Raw genomic sequence first — 13,841 nt, 5'->3', positions numbered from 1 at the left:
GTGTCTGCAGGGGCTTTACAAAGAGGACAGGTCCCTGCCCCAAGAGGTTTACAGTCTCAGCACTGGCACAAGGAAGATGTCAGAAGAAAGGAAATGGGGCAGGGGCAAGAGTAATAGGGGGAGAACGTGCAGGTTTGTTTCAGGTATATGTACTTTAACTTACAGCCCAATCCTGTCCATGTCTACTCAGAAGTAAGTTCCATTGAGTTCAATGGGGCTTACTCCCAGGAAAGTGTGTATAGGATTGCAGCCGAAGTTGTGGGAGGGAATGGGGATGAAAGTGGTGTGCTGAAGCAGGGATCGCCAACCTATGGCCCATGGGCCAGAGCCGGCCTGCCAGGCAAAGTTATCCAGCCTTCAGAGAGCTTGCCTTGGGAGGCAAAGACTTCCGCCCAGTTTGCCATGCGCCTGATGTTATGTGCCAGGAAAGAAGGAAGGGGAGGGAGAGAGAGAGAGAAAATAAAGGCAGCCATTATCAGGAAATAGGCTGGAAATACTGCTGGAAAATGTGGGAAGCAATGGAGGGAAAGAAGCACACTTACTTACCTTACAGGGTTGTTGTGACAAAAGGGAGGGCACCAGGATGCAGGTCTCTTGTTATCTGGTGTGCTCCCTGGAGCATTTGGTGGGCCGCTGTGAGATACAGGAAGCTGGATTAGATGGGCCTTTGACCTGATCCAGTGGGGCTGTTCTTATGTTCCAATGTTAATATGTGTGAAGTGCTTTGAGCTTGAAACAGTGCCATACAGTATTTAAATGCTATCGGATTTTGATGCAATGTTATGACCATGTCTGTAGATGGAGCTATTTCAACTCTAAAGAGATGCATTCACTAACAGGAATTCACAGGAAACATGAACTGTGGTGGAAACATTAAGCGAGATGGAATTAATATGAGCAAGGCAGAGCCAAGAGAGAGAGAGTTCGTGTGTTTATGTGTGTGAGATGAAGATGCGGTGATTGCATCCAGATGGCCTCTCTTTTCCTTGAAATTGCATCTGAGCACTCAATGTTCTATTGAATTACTGAGATAATGCTATTCTCCCTTGTCCCAACTTTAGCTGTGCCACTGAGATCAATACTGAAATGTGACTGCATATGTTCATTTATATGTGGGTTCAAAGGACATACATATGTAGAACAGCTCCTATGAAGTCTGTCCTCAGCTGGACACAGAGGTCTTACCACATAACTTCAGCCTTTATTCTGGGTACAACACAGGCTGAACACAGAGGGCGCAATCCTAACCCCTTATGTCAGTGCTTTCCAGCACTGACATAAGGGCAATGCAGCTTCAAGGTAAGGGAACAAACATATCCTTACTTTGAGGAGACCTCCGTGAGTGACATCCAACTGCGGGATGCAGCACATGTCCCGTTGGCACTGCTATGCCAGTGCTGGAAAGCACTGACATAAGGGGTTAGGATTGCGCCCAAAGAGATTCAAGAGAGGCAGGAAGTGGACTCCTTAAGATGGACTGATCTATATCGCACCATCTATATCATCCACATTTGTTGTGGGTGCCTCACCTCCTATACCAGCGTCATTTTGGATACATAAGTTAAAATGATTTCTAAATACATCTTTAGCGTCAGAGCACTTTCTTGTAGTAGACAGTGAGGGAATAATCATGTTGAATGATTAGATCATGTAGAATCTTCAGTCAAAATGCAGGTAAGGGAATATTTGTTCCCTTACCTTGAGGTGGTCTCTAGAACTGCCCCTCCCTGCAGTATGCAGCACACGCCCTATTGGCAGGACTGTATCACCTCTGGCAAGTTGGATAGGATTGGGCCCTGAGTGTGTTGTGTGATTGTATTGGGATGTGTGTGTAACGGGTGAAGAGAAGTAAGGAGGTCAGTCAAGACAACTTTCCCTCCTTGGGGAACTCAGCATGTGGGCTGCTGGTAGACAGAGAGACCCACAACTGGGTGGAAGACTTGGTTCATGGCCTTATTTCATGAAGCTGATAGTAGTGGAAAATGTCCTGGGCATACATATGACAGAGCATGTTGTATGGGGAGAAGCAAAGATTTCTGGAGGAAGATCTGGCAATCTCCAGGGTAGCACTGAGTAGGCCACAGAAATACACTAGTTTGCAATTAATTAAACTAGAATAAATGCATGTGAACAGGTCTTTGGATTGCAGGCTTAATCCTGTATCAAATGAAACCTTTCTGATTTATTGCTGGTGAATCTATAAACATACATTCCAGTCTTGATGCATGAGCTCCCTAGAGCTAGTGCATCAAACAGGAGCACTTGGCAATGCACTGAATGTTTCTTCTTTGTGTAATCACAGATATTCCCAGAATGTTAGTATTTTGAACAAAACGTGTTTTCCTTGACCCTGCCCAGGCCATGTTAAAATAATTCTTGCCAAGATTGCGAACGGTACAGTGGGACCAATCAATAGGCATGGACCAGGTCACTCTGAAAGGCATTACATTTATGGTTCTCAGGCCATTCTCTCTTAAGATCAGATGGCACTATGATACGTCACCCCTCCTCCCCATCACACTATTCTGTATAGGTGTTTTCAGAAAGGCCTAGCTTTCCAAGGACAGATGGGAGGTATACCACCTGCATTTTACAAAGACAGAAAGTGTCAGCCCAATACTATCCACACTTTCCTGGGAGTAAGCCCCATTGACTCTAATGGGACTTACTTCTGAGTAGACATGCATAGGATTGGGCTGTGTGGTCCTTAGAGATTAAAGACTAGAATCTTGTGCCCAAGGTCACAAAAGTTTGTTTTAGGTCTGAGCACCAATCTTGCTTAGCATCAGCTAATGCAGGGGTGCCCAAACCCCGGCCTGGGGGCCATTTGCGGCCCTCAGGGACTCCCAATCCAGCCCATGGGGTGCCCATTATCTCCAATGAGCCTCTGGCCCTCCAGAGACTTGCTGAAGCCTGCACTGGCCCGAAGCAACTGCTCTGAGCGTGAGGACGACTGTTCAACCTCTCATGTGAGCTGTGGGATGAGGGCTCCCTCTGCTGCTTGCTGTTTCATGTCTGTGATGCAGCAATAGCAGCGAAGGAAAAGCCAGTCTTGCTTTGTGTGAGGCCTTTTATAGGCCTTGAACTATTGCAAGACCTTCATTCATTCATATAAGTTCCATTTCTAATATATTCATTTATGTAAATTTGAAATGTAAATTAATTCTTCCCCCCCCCAGCCCCTGATATAGTGTCAGAGAGATGATGTGGCCCACCTACCAAAAAGTTTGGACACCCCTGAACTAATGTATCTTTTTTGAGGACTGAGTCACTTGTTGCTTAGCATCAACTGATGCAGTCAACAAGAAAATGCCATTGCTCTCCACCCCAGATCTGATCAAGATCAAGAAGTACACAGTTCACTCAACTCTCAGGGAGATTTAATGATTAGGTATATAAATTACAAAGCAATGTCACAAATATAAGAAATGTTTTTATGGTTTTCAAATAGAAACAGATAGAAAAATAGATACATTTTTAAGACTGTCGTTTGAGCAAGCCTTGCATCTCAGGACGAAGAGAAATAGCAACACAACATCAGGGAGTAGTACAAAGCAACAGTAGACAAAGGACCAGCAGGTCCTTGGGTAGCTCAGCTGGCAAGCGCTCAGTCTTTTGCCTTTGTTGTTTTCTCCTTGTTTAAAGGCAGGCCATGACATGGTATTTCGGGATCTATAGAGAAATGTTCCCCGTGCAAGCTTTTGAATTCTTTTGAACGGTTTATGAAGTTGTCTGTCTGTTTTGTTAGTAAGTCAAGAACACCTAAGCTCAGACCACCCAGGCTGGGGCATCCAAGCAGGTCTTCTTCCACAAAAGAAAGCTCTCTTAGTTTGGGAAGAGCAGGTGGTGCTGAAAGCCATTTAACGTCCTGGCTGTTCACATGGCATACATGCCCACAGCAATGGTTGCCGCTAAGAAGAAGAGGGCAAGTGTCCAACGCAGGAGTGGTGCGCCGGGCAGAATGTTGCTGTGTGTCATCTGGGCTCGATCCGTTACGGGAGCTGGACCTAGATTCAAAGACATGAAACTCGTCAGGCTGGAAACCCCAGTGAAGACATTTTGTTTCTAGAATGTCAGTAACGCTCCCAATCGCATCCAAAGCATCACCGGCTGCACTTTGAGCAAGACAAATGATACAAAAAAGATAATACTACAATCCTTAGCACCAGCAGCATGGAAAGAAGCCTTAAATGGGTGCTGCCAGAAACCTTCCCTAAGAGGTCAAACACCCAAGTGGCTTTACTGGTTTTGCTACATTTCATACTGAAGCATGGAAGGCATCAAACTGTGGGAATGATTGTATGGATGCATCCTTATAAATAGCTTAGTTACTGTGGCATTTTTTTTGTGCTAAGGCAGTGATTTTCAACCTTTTTCATCTCACGGCACACTGGCAAGGCACTAAAATGGTCAAGGCACACCATCCGTTTTTTGACAATTGACAAGGCGCACTGTGCTGTCAATGGGGGGGCTCACACCCCCAAATGGCCCTACTAATAAATGACCTTCTCTCTATTTCCCACAGCACACCTGGGGACCATTTGTGGCACACCGGTGTGCCATTGCACAGTGGTTGAAAATGGCTGTGCTAAGGTTTTACTGTACATGGTTGTCTCAGGGGAACCTTTACGGATGGGCAGACTACTGCTAGATAAGCTCTCCATCCAGGGTCTCTTGGGGCGCAGTTCTATCCAACTTTTCAAGGCTGATGCAGCTGCAATGCAGCCAGAGGTAAGGGAACATTTGTTCCCTTACCTTGAGGTGGCCTCCATGACTACTCCCTCCCCCCCTCCACCGCAGGATGCAGGGCACTCTGCCCTGTGCTGGAAAGCTGGGTAGGATTTGGCCCTTGGTCACTTGTGTAATCCAGTGCTGAGGAGAATTTAACCACACATCACGTATAGATCATAGTAACATGGTATATATTTTGGTCTATATTTTTATTTTAAACCAGTTTTTAAATCTTTCCATGTCTGCAATCATGTCTGTAGTTCTGTATAAAGAAGAGCTGGGATCTCTATTGCAGAATCCTCAGCATCTTCACCACCGGGTGTTTTGTGCGGAGGATGTGGTCGTTAAAATGATGACAGAGCAGTCTGGGTTTTGCATTGGAGAGGTATGCTTAGTTTCATCTTACACATTACAAGAACCTTGGAAAGGCTGGCTTAAAGCAAGAAGTCCCTGTTGTAAAACAGGAATAGTAACCCAATCCAAATCAGGACTTCGAGGAGAAGGTTTCTCACCCAGAATCCCTTAATGTAAAGTGTGGCTTGATCTCAAGCCACACACTGGCTGCTTCACTCATGCAGCTCGTACCCATTGTGTTAGTCAACAAAAGGCAACTATAAGTTACAAGTGCCAGGGGAAATGAGGTATCGCTTTCCTTTCCACTATGTAGAAGATTCAAGGGAAATACCAAAAGAACGCAGTGTAATTGCAGGAATAGCTGTGACTCTCAAGAAAACATTTTAAGAAGCTCTTACTGTGCATTTTGTTTCCTCTTGTGCGAAGCTCTGGTTTTGGTTGCGCAAAGTAGCTATTCTCCATTGGCTGCTTCTGACTCACCAGCCTCTGCAGCTCCTCAAACACCTGATTAAATGGATCACAGTTTTGAGAAGTGTTATCTTCTTTTCATTGACTCTACAACGACTTTTCAAGAAATCTTCTAACAAACAAGAAGGACCTCTGATCTTGGGCCCCAGTCATCTTCATATAGGAACATAAGCATCTAGTATACATTATGAATTTGAGGCATCTTGCTGCAAATTTGCCACTGTACACAGACACTGTATACAGACAGTGTATACTTGAGCGTGTCTGCATGTTGGCAGAGCAGGGTTTGGAAGAAGCAAGTATTGCACCATCAATTAGGAGAAAGGAGGTTTCAACTCACCCCCTCAGATGCAACTTATGTTAACAGTGGAATTGCAACTTCCTTTAGAAAAGGGAAGGTAATGGGTTCTCAATTAATTGGATATTTATTTAATTTAAAATTGCCCACTGCAACATGTGGATGTGGGCTTGAAATGAATGTAGCTCGAAAAGGGAGAAGAAAAGACCAGATTCAAGTTAAAAACATGCAGAGAGATTAGACAGACCAAGTTAAAACGCTAAATGGAAACCTTGCAGATTATGGACAGACAATAAATCTCAAGGAACAACAGTTCAGGCAGACTCAAATAACTGCTAGATTTTGTTTTCGGAGTTGGTCATTACTTTGTTCCTGCATTCCTTAGTGAAATTTGTGATACTTCCGATTTGACAAGGGCACAATCCTAACCAGGTCTACTCAGAAGTAAGTTCTGTTTTCTTCAATGGGGCTTACTCTCAGGAAAGTGTGGTTAGGACTGCAGCCTAACCTAATTAGTCTGCAAAGAGAGTTTAATTACTAAAGACTGGAATAGTGTCATAACTGGAGGCGTTAACAATACTGTTTCTGTCCCGTCCCCCCCCAATATATAGACTAACACAGATGCCTGCATTGGGGTGGGGATATTCATCTTAAGCCATTACTGCCCAAAGTTGCATATACGCAACAGGGACCAAATGTGTACACCTTTGTGTACGCATGTGGGCCAGGCAAAAATGGGCTAAACCTTGAACATACTGCAAACCGAGCTCACTATCATGACCACCCCCACCAGGAATATATTTTCTTTTCTCTTTCCCAATTTAGCAGGCAGCCTGAGGAAGTATTCTGTGAAACAGAAACCTTAGGCATTGTTTTGTCAATTTCAGCATACAAGAATCATTTCAAGTGGGAGAAGCTCAGTTCAGCTCTTATGGATCTTCTTGATCTCCTAGGATTGTCAACAGGACTTCCCAAGGGAGTTACTGCATACTGCAAAGCTGCAACTGGCCAGTTACTCACTTCTATATTGAGCAGGAACGATTTCCTGGCCTCTTGGAGGATTCTCTCCTCTGTAGCACTGTCCATGGGGATGCTGTTCATCCTAGCCCGATAAAGCTGCTTGAACTTGCTAATATTGGTGACTCCAGGGAAATTGAAGAATGCCAGTCCTTCTCCAGTACTGGGCAGATGGAGAGATTTCTGTGCAATTTTCTTCAGAATCTGGCCTCCAGACAGATCTCCCAGGTACCGCGTGTACGCGTGGGCCACCAGGAGCTCAGGTTCATATTGGCCCACGTGATGCAGCCTGTTCACGTAGTTCTGAGTTGCCTCGTGACAGCGAATATCCTCCCTCCAGGAAGGGCCATAGAAGTACTGCAAGTCTTGCTCTAGAGCAGCCGTGCGGTACAGCTCGGCTGGGAAGTGTACAGGGGCGTAAACTGGGTTGTCTTTGTTCCGCTCAGACTCTTCTTCCAGAGCACAGTAGATGTAGTACAAGGATGCTAGATAGAGCTGGAGGAAAAGACAGAGAGCAAAACAAAAGCTTAGTTCCAGACCACTCTTTAATAGCACAGGCTAATCAGCATACCTATTGTGTATGTGTTACACATATTTGAGAACTAGCGCCTCGTTGTCCACTGGGGTTCGGGATCCCCAGTGGATTAAAAAAAAAAAAATCAGTGGATACCAAATCAGTGGAAAAACAGCTTTAAAGACCCACTTTCAGGTTTCTTACTCATCCATTGTCACCGCAGAATGCATTGGTATAGACCAGGGGTGCCCAAACCCTGGCCCGGGGGCCACTTGCGGCCCTCAAGGCCTCTCTATGTGGCCCTCAGGGAACCCCTAGCCTCCAATGAGCCTCTGGCCTTCCAGAGATTTGTTGGAGCCCACACTGGCCCGATGCAACTGCTCTCAGCATGAGAGCAACTGTTTGGCCTCTCGAGTGAGCTGTGGGATGAGGGCTCCCTCCATTGCTTGTTGTTTCACATCTGTGATACAGTAGCAGCAGGAAAGGAAAGGCCAGCCTTGCTTTGTGCAAGGCCTTTTATAGGCCTTGAACTACTGCAAGACCTTCATTCATTCATATAAGTTCATCTTTAATATATCCATTTATGTAAATTTATTCAAATTTGAAATGTAAATTAATTCGGCCCCCGACATGGTGCCAGAGAGATAATGTGGCCCTCCTGCCAAAAACTTTGGACACCCCTGGTATAGACACTATACTGCAATCAGCCACTAGATGGGGTGAATAATGGAATCTAATGGAATGAAATTATAATTATTTAACAGTGCGAAGGTAGGAAATAGGATTTTTGTGCTTTTTTTCTTGTTATAAGGCATTTAAGGTGGGCCCTGGTATCCGTGGTGAGGCAAATCAATGGATACTGAGGTCTCACCTCTATATATTACTGCACAATTGTATGCATGTCTACTCAGAAGTAAGCCCCATGGTGTTCAAGGAGACTTACTCCCAGGAAAGTGTGGATAGGATTGTAGTCTTAGATTCAGCCAGGTTCATCACTTCACAGAAATGGAAGATGCTAACCAATTTAGCATACTGTACTCCTTTAGCTCTAGCTAAATGCAAAATACTACAGGCAGTATTTGGTTCCTGCCTAATCTTATCAAGTATGGTGCACTACCACTAATTCATACTGTAGGTAACTGATTTATCTTACATCTTCTTATCCTGCACTTAGACCTTTGCCTACCTATTACTCAAGTTGGGAAACGATTGCTCATTGCACTTGGATTCCAGGCAAGAAAGATGAGCTATATAGTTAATGTTTTAGAAACATTGTACTGGGAAAGGTCATAGCTTCTGTTAACAAACAATAGAAATTATAGTTCTTTTCTAACTAGGCCAAGTGCTAGGTGTTTGCCTTCTGTGGTTATTTTATATCAGGATTTTTCAGTTCACTAAGGATGCTTGTGCGAATGACAGGGAATGGCCACTTCCCCATTTTGCTTGTATCATCAGCATCACTAGAGTTTGCATCACCCAGTGCGGGAGGCCAGCAGGTCACCCCTATGATGGACCTCCTCCCGTACCAGTGGGTGGGACAATGCTCCAGGCGGTGGGCATGGTGACGTGCCATTGCCCCTTCCACACTGGTTTTTTGGCTATAACTTTTGATAGAATAGAGATATTTCAACACAGTTTATATAGAACATGATTGTATTATTCAAAAATACCAAAATACCAAGATTTTAAAATTTTTAGCCAATAGTAGTGTCTCCTCCCCATGCGAGTCAACCAGTGCGGCCCACACCCTCCCTGCACCCCCCTAGTGATACCACTGACTTGTATGCTATAAGATTTTCTTAAGCCTAAGAGCAAATTTTGGGTCTTGAATATGGCTTAGTGACTTAGATCACTAAGGCTTGTACCTGAGAACCTTTTTTTTTTTTTTTGTAGTGAGACCATAGCTTAGTGGTATAGCTCAGACTTGGCATGCAGGTAGTCACAGGTTCAGTCCTTTAGAGTTAAAGGATCTTGGGGCCAAATCAAATCTGTTTAAACCACCCAGAAATATGATTCTGGGTTGGCACTAAAAGTTCAAAAAAAGTGCAATTCAAATTTCAGAATTCAGAAGAAACATCTGAGAATTGAAGAGAAGCCAAAGACTTTCTGGGAGATATGTGACATTTCTCAGGAAACCGAAATTTGTTGCAGGGTTGACCAGTCATATATTTGCACCCTAAATCTGTATTAACATCAAGGAATCCGATTTGCGCTCTTTGACTTGAACTCGTGGCACATTGCTAGTGAAGTCGGTAGATCTGAATCCGTCAAACTCGTGGGCTGCTTCCTTTACAGGGGAACTACGAACTGTTTCTATGCTGCCATTTTACAAACTCTAATCAGTACAATCAGTCCCAAATAGCAATGCCAAAGCAAAACAGAACTGGGTGCATAGTAAATACTGATGGAAATTCTGGGAAAGATGTGGGTAAACAATACAAGGTAGCCTGGAATATCGCCCAGCCATTTGAGAACATATCGATGGGGCCACAGGTCATAGTGTTCTTTCATGAAAGTGAGTTTTTACTGAAATAGACAGAAGTTCCATGTAATGCCATTGAGTTGAAATTCTAGAATAGCTACAATTTTCACTGCTGATTAAGGGCCCAATCCTGTCCAACTTTCCAACATTGGTGCAGCTGCAATGCAGCCCCTAGGCAAGGGAACAAATGTTCCTTTAACTTGTGGAGGCCTCCATAACTATCCTCCCACCACAGGATGCAGCACACACCCCACTGGCATGGCTACACCACGGCTGGGAAGTTGGATAGGATTTGGCCCTAGGATACTTTTTCGTGATGCCTCTTCGCAAAGTGGTTCTTAGGGAATGCTTCTTCCTGCCTGAACCGTCCCAGCAGTTAAGTTTTTTAAGTGTGACTTGCGTTGAATTCCATTGCTCATGGAGGTTAGATGCACATGGAGGTCTCCACAAGAGCTAAGGTTGTCTTTGTTGTGGCTCCTGTGCTTTGGAATGCCCACTCTAGGAGGTTTCTGTGGCCCTATCAAAGGTATCAAAGGCCTCTCTTTCCCAAGGAGCCTTTGAGATTGGCTGATCTAATCTTTTCATACTGACAGTTTGTATTGGTTTTATGTATGTGAAACTTTTTCTTTTTGCACACTGCTTCTACATTGCTTTAGGGATCGATAGATTATTGTATCATATATTACTCTGAAATGGACCATTTCAGCGACGTGGAGAGGGGGGATTTGCTGCATGGGTAACAGCCTATCCTCCATACCTACTTCACCCAGGCTTCGCGGACTGGAGAGGACACTCTGTTCCAGAACCACCATTCAGAGCGTGACACCATAGTCTTCCGAGACTGAAGGATGTCAACAACCTATTACTCTTCAGGAGTAATAAATTACTCTTTGTGCTTTTCTCTCCTGCCCAGTTGGGCTAGTTACTTGGAAAGCAGCTCATCAACACAGACCAGAAGTCTCTAGGTAATATTAAAATGTGTTTTTGCTTGCTAATAGATTGGTCACCAAAGCAAGTCTCTCAAGAATATCTTCTCTGCTACAATAGTCTCAGTTCTTTCCTGTTGACTTTGTTCAACCCAGTTCCCTCTTACTGACACCCTGTTATGTATTCAGGCATACTGTCTAATGAGGACTGACAACTGGCTATACTAGAATGACAGTGTGCTGAGCTAAGTTGCATTTATTTAATTAGCTAGCACCTGTGGCCCATATAGCTCAAATGTAAAAAACAAAAAGCAGGGAATTGTGCCCATCCCTCTTGCCAGGAACAGAATGCAGTCCCAATTTTCCAGAACAGAGAGTAAGATATTAAGGATTCCTTCACACATTACCATTGCAGGCATAGATCCTAAGAGTGTCTAAGCAGGCACTTAAACAAAGAAACTTAGCATATGAATGCGACAAATAGGTTTTCAAATGTATCTTGTACATGTACATTTGTTAGCGAGGTAGGCTTGGCTGCAGCTTCTTGCTGAGTGCACCCTTGTTGGCAAACCCAGCTTTGTTGGTATGTGTGAAATGGCCCTTTAGCATCAAAGTCTGTGGCACTTAACTAGCAGTAACAGATCTGATAGGAAGGCTTTTCTGATCTCTAGGGTCACTAGAATTTGCATCACCTGGTGTGGGAGGCCAGTGCATGAATCCCAAGATGGACATTCTTACAAGCAGTGGGTGGGACAACGCCCCAGGTGTTGGGTGTGTTAATGCACCATTGCCCCACCCCACTGGTTTTTTGGCTATTACTTTTGATAGAATAGAGATATTGCAACACAGTTGGTTTAGGGCACAATCCTAACTGGCAGTTATGCCAGTATAGGTGGCCCTGGAGGGTTGCAAATGTGCCGTAAAGCACGTTTACACCTCCTTAGGCGGGAGCTGCGTCGGCGCATTCAGATGCGCCGACGCACGGACGGAGGCAGAGGCCTCCGCTGCGGCTCCCATGCTGCCGCTTGTGTTGGCGTGAGCGCACCGACATAAGCGGCAAAGGTAGGCGTGGGCGGCGTGGGGAAGGGGCGTTACTGGGCAGGGGGAGGGCGGGCCCAGGGACAGGTGCGTGGGGAGCCGGGCGTGGAAACCCCCCTCCTCAGGGCGAGCAGACCAGCTTCAAGCCGCTCCGCTCTCCTTGGACTTGTGCCACCTCTGGAGGTGGCGCAGGTCTGAGAAGACCCATAGGGGCACACAGCCCTTACCCATGGATAAGGGGAAGAGCTTCCCCTTGCCCGTGGCTGAGCCACTGCTCGCTGCAATCCCGCGTTGGATGCAGTGCAAGCCTCCTGGTTTGCCTGCTCCAGAGTGGGTTAGGATTTTGCCCTTAAATGCATCATGCATGAAATTACACATCGAATGATAAATAACATGATGGTGTTATTCAAAAATATTAAGATTTAAAAATTTTTAACCAGCAGTGGTGTCATCCCCCCATGCATGTCACCCAGTGCGGCCAGCATCACCCAGTGACACCACTGATTACCTGCTTATTTTCATTATTAGTATGGACTATGCATTCATAACCCTTCCTAACTTATTCTTTCCTATCCTTGGTCTTTTAGATTTACATCTTTATAGACTAATTAGTTCTAAATTCTAGCAGATTTCTCTTACAAGTATGTAGAAGTATGCTTCCTTTGGATCAGACGTGTGCACTGGATCACAAATATTGGGTACTATGTGAGCCAGTCAATGCTGAGATTAAGGCTGCAGTCTTAAGACTTGAAAATAAGCCCCATTTTAAGCACACTTGGAATTGTTAGTTGTATACATTCAGACTGGAAGTTCAAAAACAGAAGTTCAAGGCTCTCTTTCAGGATCCTGTATTCATGTATGTTAACACCGGTTCCTTACTGTTAAACTAGTATTGCTGTCCAGCACTACTACCCTGGTTTACACCACCAATCCGAACCCCTCCACCCCACATCAGGACTCGGATACCTTAAATTCACGAAGCGACACCTGCCCCCTTTGGAAGCTCTTCATGAACTCCGTGTTCTCTGCCTGTTCATGCACGTCTTTGGTGCATTCCTTCAGGGCTTCAGACAGGTCTCGATGCATCCTGAAGAGAAGATGAATAACATTGGCATTCACACCAGTAGCATCTTACCAGGAGAACTTTTACGTACAAGTGTCTCTACAGCAAGCAATGGAAGGAAAGAAGATGCCAGGGAAGAGGGGAAAAATCAGCACCCTGCCTGCAGAGACCACCCCCTCCTTCTTCAGGAATTCAGACTCCAAGCTCCCATCCCCAGAATGAAACTGACATTCTTCTGAACAGTTGTCTCCAAACTCACCCTTCAGAGAGCTGTGCCATGGCTCTTCCTTCAGTGGCCTTGCCTCTTTTGTTCTTCTGAAATGGTTAGTCCTTCTGTCTCGCTTTGGGCCGCTTGTTCCCTTCTCTCCAGAGCCTGAGAACCTTCTGAGTTAGACAGTCCTTCTCCTGCATCTTCCTTTATACTTTTATCACCAGATCACATGGCCAGCCCAGAAAGCATCTGACCTCTGTGTACAGCTCTCATTACATTGCAACATGCTCTCTCTCTCTCTCTTTTTTTTTTTCTCACTGGGAAAGCTCAAGCCCTGCCCTCTTCCTCCATTGGGAAGCTAAAGAAAGTCACATGATGCATCCTGACAACTAAGCACAACAACAGGCTATCCAGAGAGACTTCTGTTTAAAGAATCTTGGGCACTTTGCCCAGGTTGATTAACTCCTTGTCTCCCTTGCAATCCCAACTGATGTGCATATGGAATATTAGGAGGATTCATAAATTCTAGTAAGCATATGCTGTAGTTTCCATTGTGAGGATGTGAGATATGAGGGATATGAGAAAACCACAATGGAGTTTATTGCTATATCTGGCATTTCTTAAAACTATTACCTCCCCCCTCTTTAAAACACACTGATGCTAAATGTGTTTACTTTGACATAAAGTATGACTGGGTCCAGTGCAGTTTCAACCCTAGGAGGTAGACAGATACAGTATA

At 44.9% G+C, this 13,841-nt stretch overlaps 1 protein-coding gene across 1 annotated transcript; it reads right to left on the bottom strand.

The window, feature by feature from the left end:
• Positions 1–3,363: 3,363 nt before the first annotated feature.
• On the bottom strand, positions 3,364–13,390 carry HMOX1 (heme oxygenase 1). The gene is made up of 5 exons (XM_066633570.1): positions 13,151–13,390; positions 12,795–12,915; positions 6,872–7,363; positions 5,484–5,589; positions 3,364–4,007 (listed from the first exon to the last, which is right to left on the bottom strand). The coding sequence occupies exons 1-5, from the start codon at positions 13,168–13,170 to the stop codon at positions 3,877–3,879; spliced, it is 870 nt and encodes a 289-aa protein (XP_066489667.1). The 5' UTR covers positions 13,171–13,390; the 3' UTR covers positions 3,364–3,876.
• Between the last annotated feature and the right edge of the window lie 451 nt (positions 13,391–13,841).

The sequence above is a fragment of the Tiliqua scincoides genome, chromosome 7 (assembly GCF_035046505.1).
Source record: "Tiliqua scincoides isolate rTilSci1 chromosome 7, rTilSci1.hap2, whole genome shotgun sequence".
NCBI classification, from domain to species: Eukaryota; Metazoa; Chordata; class Lepidosauria; order Squamata; family Scincidae; genus Tiliqua; species Tiliqua scincoides.
The sequence above is the reverse complement of the archived record's forward strand: the minus strand, read 5'-3'. Positions and strand labels throughout refer to the sequence as shown.